At 36.2% G+C, this 26,708-nt stretch overlaps 2 protein-coding genes and 1 pseudogene across 4 annotated transcripts in view; 2 read left to right on the top strand and 1 right to left on the bottom strand.

Moving 5' to 3' along the window:
- Positions 1-11,597, top strand: part of LOC309660755 (tripartite motif-containing protein 75 pseudogene) — a 57,253-nt pseudogene extending 45,656 nt beyond the window's left edge. The window contains exon 4 of the transcript XR_014268374.1: positions 8,632-11,597. The product of XR_014268374.1 is annotated as a tripartite motif-containing protein 75 pseudogene (transcript). The remainder of the gene's footprint in view (positions 1-8,631) is intronic.
- The window catches only part of LOC309660803 (uncharacterized protein), a 576,745-nt gene that overhangs the window by 176,824 nt on the left and 373,213 nt on the right, over positions 1-26,708 (top strand). The window contains exon 3 of the mRNA XM_082461931.1: positions 15,199-15,296. Within this exon, the coding sequence (XP_082318057.1) occupies positions 15,281-15,296 (16 nt within the window). The 5' untranslated portion in view covers positions 15,199-15,280. The remainder of the gene's footprint in view (positions 1-15,198; positions 15,297-26,708) is intronic.
- Positions 894-26,680, bottom strand: APELA (apelin receptor early endogenous ligand). 2 transcript variants are annotated; one of them, XR_014263641.1, is made up of 4 exons: positions 24,996-26,680; positions 23,712-23,801; positions 19,514-19,661; positions 894-2,207 (listed from the first exon to the last, which is right to left on the bottom strand). XR_014263641.1 is itself a non-coding variant. In XM_082461937.1 (3 exons), the coding sequence occupies exons 1-2, from the start codon at positions 25,069-25,071 to the stop codon at positions 23,713-23,715; spliced, it is 165 nt and encodes a 54-aa protein (XP_082318063.1). In that variant the 5' UTR covers positions 25,072-25,299; the 3' UTR covers positions 894-2,207; position 23,712. The 2 variants fall into 2 exon arrangements, 1 of the variants encoding a protein (XP_082318063.1); XM_082461937.1 differs by lacking the exon at positions 19,514-19,661 and having other exon boundaries at positions 24,996-25,299.

Genomic DNA, 26,708 nt, shown 5'->3' with positions numbered 1-26,708 from the left:
ATTTACATCTCTTCTTTGGTCCACTACTCTCTATCTGCTCACTTCACTGACTCACCCATGACTCCAAATTGAGGTGGCACCATTACTTCTGATACCCTTAGCTATCTTGATTAAACTATATAAAATTTCTTTCCCTTTGTGTTCTGAAAATGTTAGAAATTGCAAAGAACTTTTAATAGAAAAATAATAAAACAAACACCAAATCACAGAGAAGGTAAAGTTTAAAGTACACATATTTGACACTCCTCTGGTCTCCCCCTTCACCTTGCCAGTGAATAAAATATGGCTCCACTGCTATGGACTTATTCTGGTATGCCACTTTCAACATACATGCCACTGGTTATTGAGTTTTTTAATAAATTTTGAGAGAATCTTTGCCTTTCCTCTGATAATCTTGAATTAGGTAAAAGATCTGCATTGGCAGGGTATGATCAGTCTTAAATGCCCCAATGAAAAGGAACAATAGAAAAAGAGACAAGTACAGGAACATTTCTACCATGCTGTGCTCAATACTCTGAACTTACACAAGTAAGGACAACTAGACACTCAAATCATTGAGTGTTTTATTGAACAATTACTGAAGTTGTATGAGCAGAAATCTATAACCATTTAATTATGGCTGGTTTTTAACTTTTTCTATGAATGTGAGACTCTGATCTTGCAAAAGTGTAGTCTTGTATTCCGTGAGATGTATCTGAGCTGTATGAATCTTTTCTTTTTTTGGACAAATTATATAAACAAGTACATATATGTTTTCTACAAATATAATTGTTAATAGCTATGTTTCTACTTAAATGCACTTGTGCAAAGGAATTATAATTCATTTAGAAAACCATTTAGAGTTCCCCCCAAATATCCAATTTAAATAATGAAATGACATATTTCATAAAACATCTTTTGTTTGTGTGTAAATTTAATTACAGTACTTTTATAAGCACCTCCCATCCCCCCAAAACACTGTTAACAAGCTATGAAAGGGAGACAAACTTTCATGTATCAGAATTTATATTTCAAATTCTTTATATACAAATCTCAATTTTTTATTTTGGCAAAATAGGGATTAAAGGTTTATGGCTTCTCCCACTCTAGAATGTTTACAAAGTAAAATTTCTAGTCAAGATATGAACATGTAAATTTCATATCTAGCGTTAACTTACAGTAAAATAATTAAAACTTTATGGCAGTGAGCTAACAGTCTTTGAATAAATACAAATTAGCATATTTAACAACTTGAGAACAACTAATTATCAATACAGTTCAGACTTAGGATAGTGTCCTTCTTTGGTAATCATATCCTTAAATTCCCTCTGAGTTTTTATTTACGTCTCACCACCACACCAAAATAAAGCCTAGCAGACTGATGAGCACTCGTGTATTGGAGACATCGGCCTGCTTGAGACTTTATTGGCATAAGTGTATTTTAAATTTCAGTTTTAAGTTGGCCTTTCTAAGAAGCTGTCTATACAGATGAATAAAGGGCATAAAACAGAACTTCAGAAGAAATCAGACATTGGCTTCTTATGACGACATGTTGAAAAATAGGTTCAGAAATAAACATTTCAGCTGTAATATAAACTGAACTACAATTAGTATTTCAGACTTTATTTTACAACTATAAATGGATATTATTCAAAGTAAAAAATACATTCATAAACATTAAAGCCTATTATATAACATTGGTAGCAGGTAATAGTTTCTTTCTTAGTCTCTCTATATAAATAATCAGTGAACCAATAATTTTCTCCCTATTCTGCAAAGCCAAATAGCCAATGCAACTGATTTCAGATTTAGGATTTTTTTTTACAGTCACTCAAACATATAAAAAGTAATTTTAATACCTTCGGAAAATTATAAGAATATGAAAGGACAGTTTTAAACTCCTACACTTTTTACTGTTAGAGAGTTCTAAGACATTAAAGAGTTTTTCTTCTTAAACCAGGTAAGAATAATAATGTGCAGAAAAAGATAAGAGAATTTTGTTATGCAAGCAAATAATTATACTTCAGACTGGAATTGCTTTTGAATTTATTTTCTCTCTAAAGAGAAACCAGGAAGAAGATAATCGTGTGAAACTAATAAACCATCCCATTGCTTTCAAACAATTCCTCTTCATACAGAAACTTCTAAGCAATCACACTATTACGTGGGTGGGTATCTTTTCCTTCACTCCTCTTCTGGTAGACCTGGAGAAGTTAGATAGAGAAGATCTAGATTTGGAAGCAAAGGAGAAAGAAACACATAGTAAGAAATGCTATCCAGCAGACCAATTTACTCATGCTTAATTTCTTTTTATAGCCAATGAATTATGAAAAGTTACCACGGTTTGTCAGTGCTGAAAGCAACTTCATATTTTCTTACCTTTCAATATAAATACAGCACTGTATTTGTTTAAAAGTCTGAATTTATGCTATTAAAGAGGTTTTACATTAAATTATTTTTCATCTAATAATCTTTATTTGCTCAGTGACCCACATTGGTAGTCTCAACTATTTTTTTTTAATATTACGGATATTGATTCCTGATATTTATACCAGCTAAGAAAGTTATTTGGAGCAGGTCAAAGAAAGATATCAGAACCAAAATCTTACTTTGGGGTATTTTATTTAACAAACAGAATGGTCCCAGAGAAAGACAAATACTGTATGATATCACTTATATGTGGAATCTAAAATATACAAACTAGTGAATATAACAAAAAAGAAACAGACTCACAGATATAGAGTACAAACTAGTGATTACTTTTAGGGACAGGGAAACAGGGAGGGGCAAGATAGGGGTATGGTATTAAGAAGTACAAACTATTATGTATAAAATAAATTACAATGATATATTGTACAACACAGGGAATATAACCAATATTTTATAACTATAAATGGAGTATAAACTTTCAAAATTGTGAATCACTATATTGCACACCTGTAACTTATGTAATATTGTCCATTAACTATACTTCAATTTTTAAAAATTGTTCTGAGGAATCTTAATACTACAAGACTATTTAATAATTAGTACTTAGCAATACATTTTAAATATATGGTAGGGAAAAATATAACTAATTTTCACTTAAGAGGATAATGGATTTTTTACAGGAAGAGAATTAGTGGTGCCAGGGTTTCCCTAGGCAGTATAAATTTTTAAAAATTTATTTCCAGCTTTAATAGAGATATAATTGACATATAACAACATTGTGTAAGTTTAAAGTGTAAAAAGTGATGATTTGATACAATTGTACATTGCAATAGGATTACCACCATAGCTTTAACATCTCCATCATGTCACTTAATTACCATTTCATTTTTGCTGTGAGAACATTTAAGATCTACTCTTTTAGCAAATTTCAAGTATATAATGTAGTGTTATTAATTATAATCACCATGTTGTAAATCTCAAAAACTTATTCATCTTTTTAAAAAAGTATAAATGACTTAAAATATTGTATTAGTTTTAGGTGTACAACATAGTGATTTGATATTTTTATACAATACAAATTATCACCACAAGTCTGGTTACCATCTGTCACCAGACAAAATCATTACAATATTATAGACTATATTATTCCCCATGCTGCACATTTCATGCACATGACTCATTTATTTTGTAACTGGAAGTCAGTACCTCTTAATATACCTCACCATTTCACTCAACCCCTGATCCCCATGCCCTCTGGCAACCACCAGTTTGTTCCCTTATTGATGAGTCTGCTTCCGTTTGTTTTTTAGATACCATATGTAAGTGAAATCACTTGATATTTACCTTTCTCTATATGACTTATTTCACTTAGGGTAATACCCTCTGGTCCATCTGTGTTGTCGCAGATGACAAGATTTCATTCTTTTTTATGGCTGAGTAGTATTCCATTGTATGTTTATACAATCCTCTTTACTAATTCATTGATCAATGGACACTTATTTTGCTTCCATATCTTGGCTATAGTAAATAATGCTGCAATGAATACAGGGGTGCATTTATCTTTTCAAATTAGTGTTTTTGTTTCCTTTGGAAAAATATCCAAAAGTGGAATAGCTGGATTGTATGGTAGTTATATTTTTAATTTTTTGAGGAACCTCCATATTGTTTTCCGTAGTGACTGCACCAATTTATAATCTCACCAACAATTCCCAAGGGTGCCCTTTTCCCCACATCCTTGAAAGCACTGGTAATTTATTTTGATAATAGCAATTCTGAGAGGTGTGAGGTGATATTTCGTTGTGGTTTGGATTTGCATTTCCCTGATAATTACAAATTGTTGAGCATCTTTTCATATGTATGTTGGCCATACGTATGTCTTCTTTAGCAAAATGTCTATTCAGGTCCTCTGCCTATTTTTTAATCAGGTTGTTGGGTTTTTTTGATGTTGAGTTGCATGAGTTCTTTGTATATTTTGGATATTACCCCTTATTGGATTATCCTTTGAAAATATCTCCCACGACTAGGCTACCTTTTTGTTTTGTTGATAGTTTCCTACACTGTGCAAAAGCTTTTTAGTTTGATGTAGTCCCATTTGTTTATTTTTGCTTTTGTTGCACTTGCCTGAGGAGACAGATCCAAAAACATATTGCTAAGACTGATGTCAAAGAACATACTGCCTATGTATTCTTCTAGGAGTTTTATGGTTTCAGGTCTTACGTTTAAGTTTTTAATGCATTTGAATTTTTTTTTAATTAATTAATTAATTTATTTATGGCTGTGTTGGGTCTTCGTTTCTGTGCGAGGGCTTTCTCTAGTTGCGGCAAGTGGGGGCCACTCTTCATCGCAGTGCGCGGGCCTCTCACTATCGTGGCCTCTCTTGTTGCGGAGCACAGGCTCCAGACGCACAGGCTCAGCAATTGTGGCTCACGGGCCTAGTCACTCCGTGCCATGTGGGATCTTCCCAGACCAGGGCTCGAACCCGTGTGCCCTGCATTGGCAGGCAGATTCTCGACCACTGTGCCACCAGGGAAGCCCCTGAATTTATTTTTTATATGGTGTCAGAAAGTAGTCCAGTTTGATTCTTTTGCATGTAGTTGTCCAGTTCTCCTAACACCATTTGTTGAAGGGGCTGCCTTTTGCCCATTGTATAATCTTGCCTTCTTTTTTGTAGATTAATTGACCTTAAGTGCATGAGTTTACTTCTCGCCTCACTATTCTGTTCCATTGGTCTGTGTCTGTTTTTGTGCCAGTACTATACTGTTTTGATTACCGTATCTTTGTGGTATAGTCTGAAATCAGGGACCATGATACCTCAAACTTTGTTATTCTTTCTCAAGATTGTTTTGTTTTTCATGTTTCCATACAACTTTTAGAATTATTTGTGAGAAAAATGCCATTGGTATTTTGATGGGGATTGCATTGAATCTGTAGATTGCCTTGGGTAATATGGTCACTTTAACAATATTAATTCTTCCAGTTCATGAGCATGGTATATTTTTCCATTCGTTTGTGTCGTCTTTAATTTCTTTCATCAGTGTCTTAAAGTATTCTGAGTATAGGTCTTTTATCTCCTTGGTTAGATTTACTCCTAGGTATTTTAGTCTTCTTGATGGAATTGTAAATGAGATTGTTTTCTTAATTTCTCTTTCTGCTAGCCCATTGTTAATGCATAGAAATGCAACTGATTTCTGTATATTGATTTTGTATAATGCTACTTTACTTAATTCACTGATGAGTTCTAGTAGTTTTTTTTAATGATATCCTTAGGGTTCTATGTATAGTATCATGTCATCTGCAAGCAGTGACAGTTTTATTTCTTCCTTTCCAATTTAGAATCCTTTTATATCTTTTTCTTGTCTGAGTGCTGTGGCTAGGACTTCCAGTAGCAAGAGTGGGCAACCTTGTCTTGTTCCTGATCTCATAGGAAATACTTTCAGCTTTTCACTGTTGAGGATGATATTGGCTCTAGTTTTGTCATATATGACCTTTATTATGTTTAGGTATGGTTTCCCCACTTTTTTGAGACTTTTTATCAAAAATAGATGTTGCATGATGTCAAAAGCTATTGAAAAGATCATATGACTTTTATTCAATATGTTAATGTGGTTCTATCATATTGACTGATTTGTGGATATGGAACCATCCCTGTGATAAATCCCACTTGACCATGGTGAATGATCCTTTTAATAGATTGTTGAATTCAGTTTGCTAATACTATGTTGAGAATTTTTGCATCTATATTCATCAGTGATATTGGTCTGTAATTACCTTATTTTACGTTGTGTTTTTCTGGTTTTGGTATCAGGGTGATCGTGGCTTCATAGAATGAGTTTGGGTGTTCCTCCTTCTTCAGTTTTTTACATTACTTTAAGGAGAAAGGTGTTAACTCTTCTTTAACTGTTTGGTAGAATTCACCTGTGAAGCACTCTGGTCCTAGACTTTTGTTTGTTGGGAGGAGTTTTTTGATTACTGATAAATTTTATTACTGGTAATAAGTCTGTTCATATTTTCTATTTTTTTCTGATATAGTCTTGGGAGATTGTACATTTCTAGGTATTTATCCATTTCTTCCAGGTTGTCCATTTTATTGGAGTATAATTGTTCATAGTAATCTCTTATGATTCTTTGTATTCCTGTGGTGTTAGTTGCAAGTTCTCCTCTTTCATTTCTAATTTTACTTATTTGGGCCCTTTTTTTCTTGATGAGTATGGCTAAAGGCTTATCAGTTTTCTTTATCTTTTCAATGAATTATCTCTTAGTTTCATTGATCTTTTTTATTTTTAATTTTTTTGTTATTATTTCATTTATTTCGGCCCCAATCTTTATTATTTCTTTCCTTCAGCTAACTTCAGGTTTTGTTTTTCTTTTTTCTAATTCCTTTAGGTGTAAGGTTAGATTGTTTACTTCAGATTTTTCTTGGCTCCTGAGGTAGGCTTGTCTCACTATAAACTTCCCTCTTTGAACTGCTTTTTGCTGTGTTCCGTAAATTTTGGATCATTGTGTTTCCATTTTTCTCTGTTGCAAGGTATTTATTGATTTCCTCTTTGATTTCTGTAGTGACCTACTGGTTGTTTAGTAGCATATTGTTTAGCCTACATGTGTTTGTGGTTTCTTGCAGTTTTTTTCTGTAGTTGATTTCTATACTCATACCATTGTGGCTGGAAAAATTACTTGATGATTTCGGTCTTCTTAAATTATTTACATTTGTTTTGGGACTTAATATGTGATCTATCCTGGAGAATATACCATGTTCAGTTAAAAAGAATATGTATCCTGCTGCCTTTGGCTGGAATATACACAGACACACACACACACACACACACACACATATATACATATATAAAGTTTATATAGTTTGTAAATATATTTAAGTCCATCTGGTCTAATGTGTCCTGTAAGGCCAGAGGATTTTAAAATCCCCTAATATTATTCTGTTACTCTCAATTTCTCCCTTCATGTTTATTAATATTTGTTTTATGTATTTAGGTGCATATATATATTTACAATTTTTATATCATTTGTTGGATTGATCACTTTCATTATATAATGTCCTTCTTTGTTTCTTTTTGCAGTTTTTGTTTTGAAGTCTGTTTTGTCTGATATAAGTATTGCTACCCCAGCTTTCTTTTTGTTTCCATTTGCAAGGAATACCTTTTTCTATCCTTTCACTTTCAGTCTGTGTTTTTAGATCTGATGTGACTCTTGTAGGCAGCATATATATTGGTCTTATTATTTCTTTAATCTACTCTACTCTTTTTCTTGGAGAATTTAGTCAATTTATATTAAAGTTATTTATTGATATGCACTTATTGCCATTTTGTTAATTGTTTTCTGGTTGTTTTGAGGTTCTCTTTTGTTCCTTTTTTCTTCTTTTGCTCTCTTTTCTTGTAATTTTATTGACATATCTTTAGTCAATCAAATCTTTGGACCCCTTTCCCTTTTTTTGTGTGTGTATATACTTTAGATTTTTGGTTTGTGGTTACTATGAGGTTTATATATAACAACCTATTTGTAAATGTGATTTTTTTTTTTAAAGTTGGTAATCCCTTAAGTTCCAACACATTCTAACAAATCTACACTTTTACTCCCCACTCCCGCAACATTTTTGACCTCACATTTTACATCTTTTTGTTTTGTGTATCCCTTAACTACTTATGGGTACAGATGATCTTACTACCTTGGTCTTTTATTTAACCCTACCACTAGCTTTTTAAGTGGTTGATCTACTTACCTTTACTGCATGTTTGCCTTTACCAATGAGACTTTTCCTTTTGTAATTTGCATATTTCTAGCTGTGGTCTTTTCCACTTAGAGAAGTTCCTTTAACATTCTTATAAAGCCAATTTAGTAGTAAGGAATTCTTAGCTTTTGCTTTTCTATAAAACTTTTTATCTCTCCTTCAAATCTGAATGATAGCATATTCTTGGCTGTAGGTTTTCCCTCTCATCACTTTCAGCATATCATGCCACTCTCTTTTGGCCAGCAAAATTTCTGCTGTAAAGTCAGCTCATAGAGGGTTCCCTTGTATGTAATTAGTTTATTTTATCTTGCTGCTTTTAAGGTCATCTCTTTATCTTTAATTTTTTCCATTTTATTTGCAGTGTGTCTTGGTGTGGACTTCTTTGGGTTCACCTTGTTTGGGACTCACTGTGATTCCTGGATTTGGAAGTCTGTTTTCTGTCCCAGGTTAGGGAAGTTTTCAGCTATTATTTTTCAAATAAGCTCTCTGCCCCTTTCTCTCTTCTCTTTCTAGGACCCCTACAATGTGAATGTTAGTATGCTTGATGTTGTCTCAGACGTCTCTTAAGCTATCTTCATTAAAAATGAGGTATCACCTCACACCAGTCAGATGGCCATCATCAAAAACTCTACAAACAATAAATGCTGGAGAGGGTGTGGAGAAAAGGGAACCCTCTTGCACTGCTGGTGGGAATGTAAACTGATACAGCCACTATGGAGAACAGTATGGAGGTTCCTTAAAAAACTAAAAATAGAACTACCATATGACCCAGCAATCTCACTACTGGACATAAACCCAGAGAAAACCATTATTCAAAAACCATAATTCATGCACCCCAATGTTCATTGCAGCACTATTTACAATAGCCAGGACATGGAAGCAACCTAAATGTCCATCAACAGAGGAAAGGATAAAGAAGATGTGGTACATATATACAATGGAATACTATTCAGCCTTAAAAAGGAATGAAACTGAGTCATTTGTAGAGATGTGGATGGACCCAGAGACTGTCATACAGAGTGAAGTAAGTCAGAAAGAGAAAAACAAATAACATATGTTAATGTATATATGTGGAATCTAGAAAAATGGTATAGATGATCTTATTTACAAAGCAGAAATAGAGACACAGACATAGAGATCAAACGTATGGATACCAAGGGGGAAGGGGAAGGTGGGATGAATTGGGAGATTGGGATTGACATATATACACTACTGTGTATAAAATAGATAACTAATGAGAACCTACTGTATAGCACAGGGACCTCTACTCAGTGCTCTGTGGTGACCTAAATGGGAAGGAAATCCAAAAAAGTGGGAATATATGTATACATATAGCTGATTCACTTTGCTGTACAATAGAAACTAACACAACATTGTAAAGCAACTATACTCCAATAAATTTTTTTTAAAGTTTTTTTTCTCTTCAGCTTGGGTGATATTCACTACTCTCTCTTCCTGTTCCTTGATCCGTTCCTCTGTATCATCTCCTCTATTCTTGATTCCTTCTTGTGTATTTTTTTTTACTTCAGTTATTGTATATTTCAGCTCTCTTTGGTTCTTCTTTATATTTTCCAGCTCTTTGTTAAACTTCTCACTGTGTTTATTTTCTCCCAAGAATGTTGAGCAACTTCATCATCATTGCTTTTAACTCTTTATTGGTTAGATTTTTTAATCTGTACTGCACTTAGTTCTACTTCTGGATTTTTATCTTGTTCCTTTGTTTGGAACAGATTCCTCTGTTGCCTCATTTTGCCTAATTCTCTGTATTTATTTCTAGGTCTTAGGTAGGTCAGTTAATTTCCCAATCTTGGGATAAGTGGCCTTATGTAGGAGACATCCTATGGGGCCCAGCAGCACACTCTCTCTGGTCATCATTTACACGCTCTAGGGGTGTCCCCTATATTGGTTGTGTGAGTCCTTCAGTTGTGGCAGGGCTGAGTCCTTTGGGCATGTTGGTGGGTGGGGCTGACCCCCTGCTCAGCTGGCTGTCAGGCTCTGCTTCACGTGGTGGCTGCCAGTCCACTGGTGGACAGGGCCAGGTCATGGTGATGCTGGCTGTGTGGCCCATACATCCCAGGGCTTGTACCAGCCAGTTGGTTTGTAGGACTGGATACCGGCATGGCTGGGTGTGCATCCAGGGGATTCCTGGGGCTTGTCCTAGGCAGTTTGTTTTGACCACTTCCCAAAGACATGAAAACAGTCTCTTCATTTCTAGAAGCTTCTTTCTCCACTTTCCTGATAGTCCTGTTGGAGTGTCACCTATAATTTAGCAGTAAGAATATGCAGGTATGCCTCTTCTAGGAATCATCTCTCAACTCAGACTGTCTAAATTTTGAACATAAAAAAGAGATGAGTTTTTTTGCTTATGAGCTAGGCAAAAACTAAAAGTATTGATAATACTCAGTGTTGGCAAGAGTATGGGGAATACACACTCTCATGACTTGTTATTGGAAATGCAAAGTGGTGAAGCTTTTCTAGAGGGCAATTTGCCACTAAGTACCAATGTTTAAAATATGCATAATTTGCAGAGTACTTAAAGTGGTGGTATAAGGAACTCTGTGGTCCTTCTTCCCTGTGAATCAACTATAGCTGGTGAAATTTTTTTTTCAAAGTATTTAAAGTTTACAGAAATTGTTTTAAGGGAATAGAGCAAACAGAGAAACATTTATTCAGGTGCTATAGGATGAATGTTTGTTTTCCCCCAAAACTCATATGTTGGAACCTAACCCCAGTGGATGGTATTTGGAGGTGTGGCTTTTGGGAGGTGTTTAGGTCATGAGGGTGGAGCCCTCATGATTGGGATTAGTGCCCTTATAATGTAGAAACCAGAGAACTCCCTACCACCATGTGAAGACACAGAAAGAAGATGACCATCTATGAACCAAGAATAGGCTCACACTAGACACTGAGTCTGCTGGTGCCTTGTTCTTGGACTTCCTAGCCTCAAGAACTGTGAGAAATAAATCTCTGTTGTTTATAAACCACCCAGTCTATGGTACTTTGTTAAAACAGCCTGACAGACTAACATATCAGAAAAATCTACTAATGACAAGAACCAGAAATGATAAATAAGAAGGCTGATATAACAACTCTATAAATATATACTTCCTTTCCTTTCTTCCCTCAGCTTTAAAGGACCTAAAATTGTATAAAGTGAAAATTACGACAAAGTTGGATGTCTTATATATATATATGTGTGTGTGTGTGTATGCAATATGTATAACTATAATAGAATTAAAAGGGAAGAGACAATAGCAGTACATATGTATTTCTATATCTTACTGGACTTAAAGTAGTATAATCTGAATTAGATTCAGATAAGTTTAGATATGTATTGTTTAAGTCCTAGAGCAACCACTAAGAAAATAACTTAGTGAAAAAAAGTTAAAAGAATTTATTACACTAGAAAATATTCACTTAATGCAAAAAAAAAAAAAAAAGTAAAGGAGGAATGGAGGAACAGAGGGAAAAAAATACGTGAGACATAGAAAACAAAAAGTAAAATAGGTATATGCCCAGCCATATCAATAATTACACTAAAGGTGAATCTACTAAACAAACCATTCAAAAGGTAGATATTATCAGACAGTAAAAGAAAAATTATCCAACTATATGGTCTACAAGAGACACACTTTTTATTCAGTGTCACAAAACAGATTGAAAGTAAAAGGATAGAAAAAGATAATATGCAAACAGCAACCATAAGAGAGCTGAAGTGGATATACTAATGTCAGATAAAATAAACTCTAAGACAAAAATTATTATTACAGACAAAGACATTTTATAATGATAAAAGGGTCAATTGAGAAAGATAAAATAATTATGAAGATATATACACCTAAAAACAGAGTCCCAAAGTACATGAAGCAAAAACTGACACAATTGAAATGAGAAATAGATGATTTAACATCAGGATGAAATTAGGAATCAATAACAAATAAATCTGGGAAATTCACAAATAATTGGAAATTAACAACACACTTCAAACAGCCATTAGATCAAAGAAGAAATCACAAGGGAAATAAGAAAATACTTTGAGATGAATATGAAAACGTATGGGATGCAGCTAAAGTTGTGCTTAGCTGAAAATTTATAACTCTAAACATCCATATTAAAAAAGATCAATAAAAATAAATAAATAAAAGAGAAAAAATATGTCAATCAATAGGCTAACATTCCACCTTAAAACACTAGGAAAAAAAGAGCAAATGAAACCTAAAGCAAACAGAAGGAGGAAAATAGTAAGGAGTAGAACAGAAATGAATGAAATAGAGAATGGGAAAAGTGTAGAGAAAATGAACAAAACCAAAATTTGGTCCTATGAAAAGGTCAACAACATTGACTAACCTTATCTAGACTGACCAAGAATAAAAAGGAAAAGACTCAAATTGCTAAACTTAGGAATGAAAGAGAAAACATCACCACAGACCTTATAGAAATAAAGAACAAATTATAAATATTCTGTATCGTATGCCAGAAAGTTAGATAACTTAGATGAAATGAACAAATTCCTGGAACGACACAAACTACCAAAAGTGACTAAGAAGAAATAGTGAAATCTGAATATACCTTTAACAAATAAAAACATTGAATTAGCAATTTAAAATCTTTGACAAAGAAAAGCCCTAGGCAAATGGCTTTACTGGTGAATTCTACCAAACGTTTAAATAATTAGTATTAATCCTTCACAAACACTTCCAAAATATAGAAGAGGTAGAAACACTTCCCAACTCATTCTATGAGATCAGTGTTACCCTGATACCAAAACCAGAAAAGGACATCACAAGAAAAGAAAACTACTATAGACCAATGTGAATGTATTGATAGAAAAATACATTGAAATACCAGCACACTGAATCCAGCAATATATAAAAATCATACCTAGTGGGATTTAACCCAGGAATGCAAGATTGGTTTAACATCCAAAAATCATTTACTGTAATACATGATTTCAATAGAATAAAGGATGAAAATGCACAATAGTAATAGATAAAGAGAAAACAGTTGACACAACTCAACACTCTTGTTTCATGATAAAAATATTTGACAAACTAGGAACAGAAGGGATCTTCTTCAACCTGATAAAGGACATCTACAGAGTTCCACAGCTAACATCATACTTAATGGTGAAAGACTGAATGCTTTCCATCTAAGATCAGGAATAAGACAAGGATGTCTGTTCTCACCACTTCTATTCAACATTGCACCAGACTAGTTAGGGCAATTAGACAAGAAAAGAAATAAAAGGCATCCAGATTAGAAATGAAGAAGTAAAACTACATCTATTTGCAGATGACATGAGCTCATACATAGCAAATTCTAAGGAACCAACTAAAATCTATGAGAATTAATAATTTCATTAAGGTTATAGAATATAAGGTCAATAAGCAAAAATCAATTACAGTTCTCTATATTAGCAATGACTATTTCAAAAATATAAATTAAGAAAATTCCATTTACAATAGCACCAAAAGAATAAAATATCAGGAGTAAGCTAAACAAAAGAGGTATAAAAATTGTATTCTAAAAAATTATAAAATGTTGAGATAAACTAAGATCTGATTACAGTTGACCCTTGAACAACGTGGCGATTAGGGGCACTGACCCTTCACACAGTTGAAAATCTGCGTATAACCTTACAGTTGGCCCTCTGTATCTGCGGTTCTACATCCACAGATTCAGTCAACCATGGATTGTGTAGGACTGTGGCACTTACTTAGTGAAAAAAATCCACATAAGTGGACCTACACAATGCAAACCCATGTTGCTCAAGGGTCCACGTTCATGTATTGAAAAACATAATTGTGAAGATGGCAATACTTCCCACATTGATCTACAGATTAAACATAATGCTATCCAAATCACAGCTGGCTCTTTGCAGAAACTGACGAGCTGATATTAAAATTCATATGGAAATTCAAGGAACCAGAATAACCAAAACGATCTTGAAGAACTACAAAATTGGAGAACTCACACATCCTGATTAAAAAACTTGCTAAAATAATGCAATAATCAATAGAACTATTATAGGATTAGTTCAAGGATTGACATTACATCAATGAAATAGAACTGAGGGTCCAGAAATAAACCCTTACACTAGTGGTCAACAGATTTTTGACAGTAGTGCCAAGGTAATTCAGTGGAGGAAAGAATAGTAATTTCAACAGATTGTACTAGAACAATTGGATATCCATATGCAAAAGAAGTTGGACTCCTTCCTCACACCATACACAAAATTTAACTCAAAACGGATCATAGACATAAATGTAAGATACAAAACTATAAAACTTTTAGAAGAAAATATAAATGTAAACATACGTGACCTTGGATTAGTCAATGGTGTTTTAACATATAAAGCACAAGCAACCAAAGAAAAGACAGACAAACTGGACTCTAACAAAACTAAAAACTTTTGTTCTCAAAGGGCAACACCAAGAAAGTGAAAGGACAATCAATAGAATGGAAGAAACTAATTTGCAAATCATATATCTGATGAGGGCCATGTATTCAAAGTATATAAAGCATTTTTACAACTTGACAATAAAAAGACAAGTAAGTCAATTGAAAAACATGGGCAAAGGATTTGGATAGCTGTTTCTCCATAGAAGATAGACAGATGGCCAATGGATACATGAAAAGGTGCTCTACATTGTTAGTCATTAGGGAAATGTAAATCAAAATGACAAGATACCACTTCACACGCACTAGCACGGCTATAATAACAGGTACTGGTGAGAATGTAGAGAAATTGGAACACTTACATATTGTTGTTAGGAATGTAAATTGCTGTAACCACTGTAGAAAATAGTTTGGCAGTTCCTCAATAAGTTAAACATAGAGTAACCGTATAATCCGGCAATTTCACTCTTGGGTATACACCCAAGAGAACTGAAAACATATGTTCAAACAAAAACTTGTACACGAATGTTCAGAACAGAATTATTCTTAATAGCCAAATAGTCATGGTGGCTTACTCCCTTGCCATAGCAAGCTCTGAATAAATAGGCTTTGCTTGTTCTCATTGAGATGATCTTCCTTTTTTCCTGCAGAGTATTACCACTCCGCGTGAAGAGGTAATTGAGGACAAAGGAATGGCTGAAATGGAGCAGGGGAGAGTAGAGAAACTCCGCCATGCAAGTCTTTCCAGGTAAGATAACACCTGCCTAGGAGCCAGAGAGTCAGCCGAGAATTTAGCAGAAAAGTATACGTATGGTATCCTGGAATTTAAGGGAAGGGATTTTTGCAGATTGAGTGTAGTCAGTTGCTAAATTCTGCTGAGAAATCAGAGGGAAAGCTAAGCAAATGAAGATGATTGACGTTATTTTAAAGAAGGTGTAAGATTAGAGTAGGTTGAAATGTGAATGGGAAATCATGAATTGGAGATGAGGAGTACAGAAGACTCACCTGAGAGCCCTGACTAAGGAGCGTGTGCCTGTGTTGTTTTACTGTGTAGTCTCACCAGCGTTTACACCTCAGTGTTGACATGGCGATCCAGAGGGCAAAGAGAATGAAGACCGTGTGAAAGTGGCAGTTTGAGATTCCTGAGAAGGTGGGAAGGGAAGGGATCCACACACAGATGGAGCAACGGTCGTACCTTCCATGAAACCCAGAGGAAGAGGAGGGTCAGGGTGGGCAGAGTAGGAGGTGGGTTAGATGGGAGTCTTGTTTTATACTTGGAGGCTGAGGGGTATACCATGTGATGACTTCTCTTTTCTCTGTGACATGAGGCAAGGCCATCTGCCTTAAGATAAGGGCCTAAAATTTGAGGTGAATAGAAAAAGTTAGAAACAGTTATTGTGGAGCGCAAGGCAGCAAGCTGACCACAGAAATGTAGGTTTGCTGTACAGTTTGGGATTCGATGAAGAATTTGAAGCATTTCCAGTCTGACTTCTTACGTATTCTCCAGCAGCAATAACATGCCTGTTTGAAGACTTCAGGATTCTTCCAGAACAATAAGACAGAGCAGCAGGAAAACCTGTGATACTGGCAGCAATTATGGAACTAATGAATTATACAATCTTAGCGGAGAAAGGGACGAGTCAAGGGTCAATGCTCTGGAAGGCCTGATGGGGTTAGAATAGTGGCAGTGGCTGACCCAAGCTCTAGACATGACCACAGGTGTGCAGGGCTAAGACCAGTGAAGTGGGCCTTGGGAAAGCCTGTCTATTCTGCCTATTTTTCTTCTCTAATAGAATTTTAACAAAGCAAAGCAGAAGACATGCGGTTTGCATTATTATTTTATTTATAAATATTCCGAGTGGTAACAGGGAAACTATCAAGGATTTTAATTATAAATTAGCAATATTCTGAGGAATTGTAGATACACTGACAAGATTTTGAATGTTTCTGGTGAAAATTGCTAATAATTTTGTTAAGATCAGGAAAGTTTAGAATTCCTCTAACATTTTGGTATTATTGGTAGTGTGGAGAGAATTGTGGCATTCAATATCACACATCACTATTAAAAAAAAATACATACAAAAGTGGAATGTATTGAAGAAGATAATAAGTGATTTTGTCTTTCTCAAGTCACTTAAAAAATATTCTCTTGTTATTGTCTAAGGATAATATATTTTTCGAATACATTACTGCTATGCAATAATAAAGTTTACCTGATATCACTAGGTCACTAATTGAATACATAATTGAGAACAAACAAAAACTTTATGCTACAAAGAAATTTTAGATTCCTAAACATGTTAGACAACAGCTACCTTAACTAAATATCTGCAAAAAGAATTATTACACACTTTGTAATGAGAAATCAGTTTCCAAAGTGAAGAACACTCTGAAATTTGGCTTTAGTCCATCATATACATATTTTGCATAGGGGAATGTACATTTATTATAATAATATGTATGTAAAACATAGCTGTATATTTAAATATTCAGTATGTTATATTGTATATATTATCATAAAGGCATCAGGGTCTTTATAAAAAAGTTTTATTTCATCGGTAGGTTAGGAACATTAGGGATTTTCCCTGACGTGGTCTTCGGACACTAGACTATGATTAATTGAGAAAACAGTAATTTTCTATATTTTATTTAGTCTTGAGCAAGACGTCCTACAGATACTACAGTCCATGCCAGAATCCCCTGTACTTCAAGCTGCTCTCCGCTATTCACACACTATAAAGGTTTATAGTCTAAACTTTAGGGGCCAAGTCTTATCTTCAAGGAGCTCACATTCCAGTACTGGTAAAATTTGATGAAATAAAGTAGAATATGGTAAATGACTTTAAAAACCTACTGATAAAAATGCAGTGATTGTTGAGAGTGGAAAAGTATTTTACGCTATTTGGATCAGGGTGGGCCTCATATAGGAAATGGAGTTGGAAGAGGACCCTGGGGGAGAGGCAGGGTTTGCACTTGGTGAGATGAGGGAGCAAGAGTTCAGTCTGGCAGTTAATACCAGGAAATAAAGCTGAAAATGTGTGTTGGGGCCTGATGGTAGTACCTCTTAAATGCTAAGACAATAAATAGTGATAAAAGTTTCATTTCATTTCTTTGAGCAAAATTTTTGGAGTGTCTGCTGTATTCCAGGCACTTTTTTCGGCTGAAGATAGGAAGATAAACAAATACAACCCAATGATGAGAGTCTAGCTAAGCCACCCCATGGCGTTGCTGCCAGGCATGCACTTTGTGTGCGGCTTTAAACTGACACCAGCGCCTCCCACAAATGAAGCACATGCCCTGGAGAGCAGTGCAAGGTCACAAGCAAATGGAAGTTCCTGACGTGACTTCTCCAGCAGCCCTTGTGATCAACAGTCTCCCTGTCTCCCAGGGCCCGGTTACCTTACGTGCCCCTTAGATAAGACCCCCTGGGGCTTACCAAAACCATGCTCTTTTGGTCTGAATTGACTTATCAGGCCCTTGCCCAAGAATCCAAAGGACTCCACCACAGACCCCACTAAAGGCACGTGTGTCCCCCAGGTCCCCTCTCTCTGTCTGCGCTCTGCCTCGGCCTCCCCACGTGGCCCCTTGAGGCGTGCCGGGTGCTTCCTCCAGGACTGTAATAAACTTCTCTGTTTCAACGTATCTGTGGTCAGCTGTTGCAATAAGGCTCACTATTCTGTACTCTGTGCTCCACTTAACAAATGTTAATTTAACAAAGTCAGAACACGCACACTCTGCCTTCAGAGAATTTCTAGCGTGCGGAGGGAGGTAGGGAGGAGTCCAGTCAGTTAACACATTATTACAGGGCGGTGAGTCGAGTATTTTGACAGAAGTATGTAAACGGGGCTGAGAGCAAAAAGTGGGCATCTAATAAAATTTGTAGGGGTATCAAAACCAGGGAAGGTGTCTTGAAGGACTTGATAGTGAGGAAAAGAGTAAGTAGGCAGAAGTGTAGCTTGAGGAAGGGCAAGAGGTGAAGAATGGACTGACTTTAAAGCCATGTTAATAATTCTAGCTACTATCTGTTTAGCACTTACTATGTGCTAGGTACAGTTACGATAAGGTACATACCATTACCAGCTCCATTTTACAGGTCTGGAAGTGAAAGGAGGCTTAGAAGAGATAAGTGACCTACCAGAGATCACCAGTGGGTGAGCTGTGTGGCCAGAGCTAGAACCTAGGCAATCCCGTCTTAACTCTTATCCAGTCTGAGAAAGGGCAGGGGAGAAGAGGTGATGCCGCACGGAGGTACCCTTTGTAATGTGTCATTTGTTAAATGATGGGGGTTCTTACTGTCCTGAAGGCTACAGAGACAGTTAAGGATTTTAATCAAGGTGTGACATGATTGGCTTTACAGTTTAAAAAGATCAGATGATAAAACAAAAAATGGACTTTCCAGAAGAGACCTGGAGGCTGGAGTGATCAGTTAAGGTGTGGCAGTCGTGTTGGAGAGATATAACAGGCACTGAAATAGTAGTAAAGAGACGAAAAGGAGGAAGCAGGTTGTCAGGTAGAAATGACAGGCTGAGCAACCAAACAGAACTGGACACTAGGGCACTCTGCTCAGAAGTTTAGGTTGGGACAGTACCACGTTATGTTTCACAGCACAGTGCCTAATACACAGTAACTTTGAGAACACAGGAGAAATATTTGAGTGGAAGGAATTAAAGAATTTACTTTTAGCTAGTCATTCAGTCACTCATCAGATATTTCTGAATAGCTGATGACCAAAGCAAAGTTCCTCTTCTCATGAAACTTACATGCTAATGAAGAGAGGAAGATGTTAAACAAACAACAGAGTAAATATATGTTCTGTCGCATGGCATCGAGTATTATGGAGAAAAACCATCCAGGAAAAGGAACATGGAAGTATCTCGGGCAGGGTGAAGAATTGTTTTAAGACTTTATTTTGGTACTGCTATTTTACATAAAGGATCATCAGGGAAGTCCTGCCTGATGACATGCCTGGTATCGGAACAGAGAGCTGAGCCACAGGAATAGCCGTGCGGAAGCCACGGTGGAGATCTGCACGTGCACTGTGGCCATGGGCTTCAAGTATCTGCAGGGCAGCTGACGTGATTCCGGGTAGGCATGTGGACACCCTGTACAGGTCCTGAAAGGAGTAGTGGTTTATTCCAGAGATGGTCAGAAGGGGGCAGGGTATCTCTGAAACCAAGGAAAATTCATTCCACAGCCTGACCCACGGAGACAGCTGATGTGTTCACTGGATTTGAGAAGAAGGGAATCACTAGGGACCTTTCCCAGAAGGCAGTGGGAACAGTGCATTGAAAATACATGGGAGGAAAGGAAGTAGCCACTTTTCAAGACATTTGGCTGTGCAGAGAAGAACCTGAGCTGCTCACTAGAGAGCACTATGGGGCCAAGGGTGCACCTTCTTTCTTTTTCTTTTTTTTTAAAAGATGAAATCGATCAGTTTTGACATATTGAATATGCTAGGGAAGAAAGGGAGTAATTGTTGGATCGAGGTTCCTGAGGTGTGGAGAGATTAACCATAACCAAGAAAGGAATCTCCTAATGAACGACTAGGAGGGGAAAACAGAAGACGTTGCAGATGTAGATGTTTGCGGTTTGAGGGCAGGGTCTGGTTTTGAAGCTTGATTACCTCCATTTTCGCTGGGAAGAGGAATCATCTCTGGCTGTGAGTTGGATAAGGAGGTTAAAACGTTTAAGGAAACTGGAGGTCATTAAAGGCTTGAAATATTACTGAATGGGAATCAGAGGTGCTTAAAAGTAAGAAGAGTTATTTGCAGAGAGCGCCACTAAAGTTGGAGGTGAAGTGCTCCACTAAAGTGGAGATTCTGTGCTGAAGGCAGAGTTGGCTTTCGATAAGACAAAGAGGCAGAATAGAGTGAGAAGGGCCAGGACAATAGGACAGTTGCATCAAGTTTGGAGGCAGAGCCGAGATTTGGTCAGGGGTGGGGGGATCATGACTTCAAGGGCGTAGGAATAAGGCAGACAGTATAGAGGCTGGTTGTCTGGGTGTGGAGAAAGCACACAAAGACCCAGTGTAGGAGTGGAATGAAATAATACAACTGAATCTATATACAAAACAGACTCACAGGCATAGAAGACAAGCTTATGGTTACCAAAGGGACAAGTGAGGAGTATGGGGATTAACAGATGCAACTACTATATACATAACATAGATAAGCACCAAGGACCTACTGTGTAGCACAGGGAGCTACATTCAATAGCTTGTAATAACCTACAGTGGAAAAAAATCTGAAAAAATATATAACTGAATCACTTGGCTGTACACCTAAAACTAACACAATATTGTAAATCAACTATACTTCTACAAAAAAGTTTTTTAAAAAGGCAGAAAACAGAGAACTAGAAGCATTTACATTTGAATGGTCATCAAGGGTCTCAATTTTAAAAGGTAACTTTACCAAAAATATTTTCACAGCCATTACCTCTGGGAAGGGAAAATGGGCAACAGAGGAGGGTGGAAGGCTTTTACTTGTGACTTTACATTCTTCCAGACTGTTAGAAAAAAATGTTATACCATGAACATGTATCATAACTATTATTAAAAAGCTAGAAAGAGTATGTGTTAGCGGAGTGTGCCGTTACCTAGAGCACATATTTATCGATACAATCAGGGCTGTAGTGAGATGATACAGTTGGAAGGGGACATCATTAGAGTCCCTACCTCATTTCCACATCAACCTATAAGCTCGGATTTCCAGACACCCTTCTTTTGCTTTCCTTCACTCTAATTCACTTAGGGCTGAAGGTAATGCCAAAATATTTGTGAGAAAAAAAAGTATCAGAAAATAAATTTTATATGGCAAGATTTTCTATTTAATTACCTCAACAGTTAGGAAATCTCACTGAGGATCTTTGAGGAGGACTCTGTGAGAAGGAAAAATTGACGGAGTAAAGGTAATCAGGCTTTCCCATCAAGTGAGCTGAAAGTCTAAACCACTCTAAAAGGTTAATCTGTAAAACTTCAAAGTCAAATGTTTACCTTACCTATCCCTTTACAGTCTTCCTTGACCCTAACTGAATGAAGTCAAGACATGTGATTTTATCTAAAGCATGTAGAAAACAGAGGGGGACAAATGAAGAGAGATTCAGCCTCAGAGTTCCACTACTTATGTCTATAGTGCCTTTATCTAGTAGTCCAAGTACCTTTGTTGCAAGACATATAAAAAATATGCAAGTATTTAGGGCAGCGAGAATCATGCTGTCAAATTTGAAGATAGCACTTAGAGCACTGGTTGAGCAAGATCTTGGGAAATTATCTTTTTTTTTTAATTTTTAAGAAAATTTTATTGAAGTATAGTTGATTTATAATGTTTTAATTTCTGCTGTACAGCAAAGTGATTCAGTTATACATATATATATATATATTTTTTTCATGTTCTTTTCTATATGGTTTATCACTGGATATTAAATATAGTTCCCTGTGGGGAAATTAACGTTTTTCTTTCAATGGCTCTCATACTAATGCTGGATTCCAAAATGTGACTTTTACACATTCGTCAAAGAACTGTAGCTGGAATGTAGGACCAGTCTAAACACTGAGAAAATGGATGCTGTAACCTGAGCCATTCTTTAAAAGGATTACCCAACTTTTGTAAAGGATTGCTATTATTAAATAGTTTATATGGCTTCGACTTACATTTCCCTTTGGTTTACAAATTTGGTTTACAGGTCAAAATTTTCCTCAACTTTGACAATTCAAATTTCACTACTCTATCTTGTTTACTTACAGCCCTAGTTTTTATGGCAGGTGGTTTGTGGAGAAAGCCAATATAACCTGTGGCTGACTAAGGGCTTTTGTGTGCATTTGTGAGGCATCCTTTCCTGCATATGCAGGAATTCCCTTGCTACTGTGAAATGCCTCTTTGTTATCTGTGGAGGAGTGCTGGAAAAATCTTGAACTTCTCCACTCCTCCTAAGTACAGATTTTACCGTTATTTATATGAGAGACTGAAATTCATCACCGACATACACCAAAGGATTTTTTAACATATAAAACACTTTTAAAGCATGTTTTAGTCCCTATGAATTGGCTTCTCAAGAACTTCCTCTTGTATCTTTCTGGATTTCTCCACCAAATTTCTTTTTCATATTTTGATAGCAAAGAGTACTTTGTTACAGATGCAGGCGTAGAGAACTTGGGTGTCTGTCTCAGTCCTCTTGGTAAATGCTTATTACTGAACTGCTCTTCCTTTATTTAATATCCTACTACAGGGTCTTCACTGGTTTGAAAAGCATGTATTAAACACCAGGCACAGCAATCATTCTTTTCCCTGAATGCATAGTGCCATAAATGCTCCAGTCCACAGGCCAAATGAATAGGCTAATTTAGCAACCGCCTGTGTTATGTTAACCAGCTGAGGGATATTTCTATGACTTTTTTTTAAAGGAAGATATATTTCATGTGAATTCAAGGGCTTAAAATAATTACAATGGATTGTCAAGTTTCTTATTTTTTAGTGTGAAGTAACAAACTTGGGCGGTGTTTGATGTTAACTGATTCAAGCAGTATTACTGGTGATGGGGGTAGTGTAAAATCAGGAACAAAATTCTATTCAGAATTTATCCTTAAAGATGCAACCATCAAGACCAATTCTGTTAGTGAAGCTGGAAAGCTGCCATGTCATTAATATTAAGTTTGATTTTATATATGAAAAGAAATATTTTCAGGAAAAATAAATTACTAAGTATTGAGGCTAATACATCATCCATTTGGTGGTGGTGGGCAAACGTGTCCGAATGCTTTCAAGCATAGAGTGGTGTTAATGGGAAACGTGCTTGTTCTGGAGAGCATAGGGAGCTGTTCAGAGATTTTCAAAACACGTGTTTAAAGATACCTGTATAATTCATTACATTCTCCTCGTGCCTGATTTTTTTAATTATGAAAATTTTCAAACACACACAATAGTATTAATCCCAATATAACTATCACTCAGATTCAACAATTATCAAGATTTTCCTACATTTTCCTCCTCCATCCCATTAAATGATTAAAGCCATTCCCAAACATCATTTCATTTCACTGTTAGTATGCAAACCATTAGTATGCATTCCTTAAACTGACATCACTCTAAAGCCATTTAAGCATTCGTAGGTATATCTAATCTGGAACATGGCCTAAATGTAGTAAAACTCTTTCCATCAGAAATACCTCAGGGGAAGGGCACTCGTGAATGGAGAGGTATACACCTCCTCTGAAGGCAGTTGTACCTGTGCAATTTTCTTCTCATTGCCAAATTAGCTGGAAAAAAAAAAAAAGAAGAAGAAAATATCAGGGGCATTTACAGAAAATTAGTTGTTGTTTAATCTGAAGACTGTGAGGGAATACTTTCGACCCAAATTATACTGTGATTATTTGCTATCTGTTCAGATGTGATTGTGATATAAAAAAATTAATGGGATGCAAATTCAGGACGGGTATTCCTAACAGTTCATTGTTGATGGTGGGATTTAATAGTAAAATTCTTCTCCTACATGACTTCTTTCTAAATGTTTCTAGACTTCTTAGTTTACGTAGTGAATTAATCACAAATATTTTACAAGACTATTGTCCAAGTTGCTCTGTATTTTGAGAGGAGAAACAATTTGAATAGCAATTGCTATAAACAGTAAGAAGGGATCAGCTGCTTTCTGAATTGCTAATTTGAAACTTTTTTCTTATTTATGTAAAAAGGTCAGACCAGGAAACATCATTTCAAATAGTCTCAGTGATCAAGCTTCTAACTAAAAGGCAGAGACTGAATGTTTAACCAGTTATGCACCATTTTCTGTTGTAAATGGAGAAGTATATTATCAAGTGAATAATCTAACATATTTAGATATAAATGGTGTCACCTTTCTATTTAAATTTGGGTTGGCTTTTTCCTTAGAAAACTTTCTAATTTTTTTTTTCTTTTTTACTTGCCAGCGCTTTGAAATCTTAGATATTTGGTTTTGAAGTAAAAGCACTTTAAAAAAATAACTTTGTTTACTAAATCCCTGTTAAGAACAACACGACTGATACAATCCTTGAAAAATGTGTCAAGTAAATTAATATTATTTATCTTGACCATACATATTTTTGACTTTTTTTTGGCTCTGTAAGCACAATAATACTAAAATGGCACTTTTTAAAGTGACACATCTAACTATATATCTAGAAATAACAGCTCTCTTTTTACTTATAAGGACACCCTATCTATGATAGCTTTGGGATCAATTTTCTTCAAATTTAGAAAAATAGTGGTCAAATATTTATCATCATTCTAAAATCCAGCTATTTTTTAAATATCCAAATAACAGACCTAACGGGACAGATAACATACTTCTGAAATCCTACACACTCACCCCCAAGCACACCTACGCGATTTTCCACAGACACAGTCATGCTCAGAGGCCCATTCACACAAACAGGCACGAAAACAAGTCACTCGGTACAAATCCGTCCAAGTCCTACCTGGTCTCTGTCCGTGGATAGGTAGAAGACTCATCATAAAAACAAGAAACAGAAAAAAGAATTGTTGCAATCTCATTTTTCTGCCGCACTACGGTGGAGCAAAAGCTCGCAAGGTAAACCCAACAGCCTTTGAACAGTCTCTGCGGTATCTGTGTGGCTCTCCTCACATTCTGAGGACAAACCTCAGAGCACAGCCAGCTGCGTTTTCCAGAAAGGTTAATGATCCCTGCAGATAAGGTTACTGGTGCTGTTTTGCGGTCGGAGCCCCTCGGCCCCAGACCCCTCCTCCCGCCCCGGCCACGCCCCTTGATTTCCATAAGTAAATATTGGTGAAATAAACCAGTCAAGAGTCCTGTGACTTGGGTGGAAATGTCCGCCGCCGGCTCCTAGGAGAGGCGGACTGCGCCCCGAGCAGGTTGTGGAGGGTGTGTAGAACCACACACTGGCCTGGCTCCCTCCCTCACCATTTACATCTGTTTACACTTTGCATTGTGCACCTCGGTGTCACATGCAGAAACCCAGAGGAATGACAGGAAGTCTCTTGTCCCTTTCAGAAGGAAATCTGAAGCGCTAACTTAAGACTGCCAAATGCTTTGTGGCAGAACATGTGCTGAAATGCTTTCTCTTTTCCAAACGTACTGCAAAGTGGTGCCTGTTTGCCCCAAATCTCTAAATTGCTTAATCTATGTGGATTTACATTAATAAACGTTCCTGGGATTTAGAATGTTCTGAAATAAAGCTGAAAAATGTTCATCGTTTTTATTTTGTAAAGTGCAGTTTCTAAAGTAATAGAGATCATTTTCATCTGCAGTACATCCAGGATTTTAAAAAAGTAAGTTCAGGCAAGCCACAAATTCATGAAATCTGGGTTCTGTTAAAGTTTTATATATGGTGGCTGATATATTTCGGACACAGAAATTAGGAATGAGCTCAGAAGACAAAAGCAGTCTCGTGTCATCTTTTGCACACATGCTCCAAGATCGCTTGTGGTTTTAAGTGTTTCCTTGCCTGTCATATGTAGCTGTTACAAATGAAAATGACTGTACTTAACTATAAAGTAAATGGAAATGATAGTGTAGACACACTCAAATTCAGGTAGATCCCAAATACCAAATGTAAAGCATCTGCAACTTGTGAATTGCCAGGAATTTTGTTGCATTTCACTTTTCTAGATTCAGGTGGTTGGTACACAACCTTGGGCTTCCTAAGGTTTGAAATTAATGCATAATTTGCTTATCTTAGACATCAGTCAGTAAGAATCCCTGCCTGCCTGCTTATCCATGAACTTTATAACAGGCAAGAGCATACAGCAGTTCTTAAAATCATTTTCTTAAAATCCTGAGAATATTTGCCCATCTGGGGGTTAAAGGGCACTATGCAGCCCTGCTGCATTTATACATCATTCTGTAACATCAGTTGAATCCAAGAGTATGGACTCATGATATAAAAGTGCCTCACGAATAGCAAAGGTAATGTTCAGATTTTACTCCTTCTGTAAGGTTCTCAGTACAGCACCCTGGAAAACCAACTGCAAGCTGACAAAACTGAGTGTTAAATCGAGCAAACCAAAAGGAGACCAATCTAGATTTTGACAGTATAACTTCAGGCCAAGTCTTAAGTCTATTCAAAGGTATTACTATGGTCAGCCTTCTTTGTGGATAAGATAGTGACTACCACAAACTGCGTAACTGATTCAGATTTGTATATTTCATT

Source organism: Balaenoptera physalus (assembly GCF_965194825.1).
Source record: "Balaenoptera physalus genome assembly, chromosome: 5".
Classification (NCBI taxonomy): Eukaryota; Metazoa; Chordata; class Mammalia; order Artiodactyla; family Balaenopteridae; genus Balaenoptera; species Balaenoptera physalus.
This window is presented reverse-complemented; position numbering and strand designations above follow the sequence as displayed.

Excerpts from the sequence above, each read along its gene's own strand:
- APELA (XM_082461937.1), bottom strand. The coding sequence starts at position 25,071 with ATGAGATTGCAACAATTCTTTTTTCTGTTTCTTGTTTTTATGATGAGT. Across the intron at positions 23,802-24,995 it reads TATCCACGGACAGAGACCAG|CTAATTTGGCAATGAGAAGA; the intron begins GTAGGACTTGGA and ends TTTTTTTTCCAG.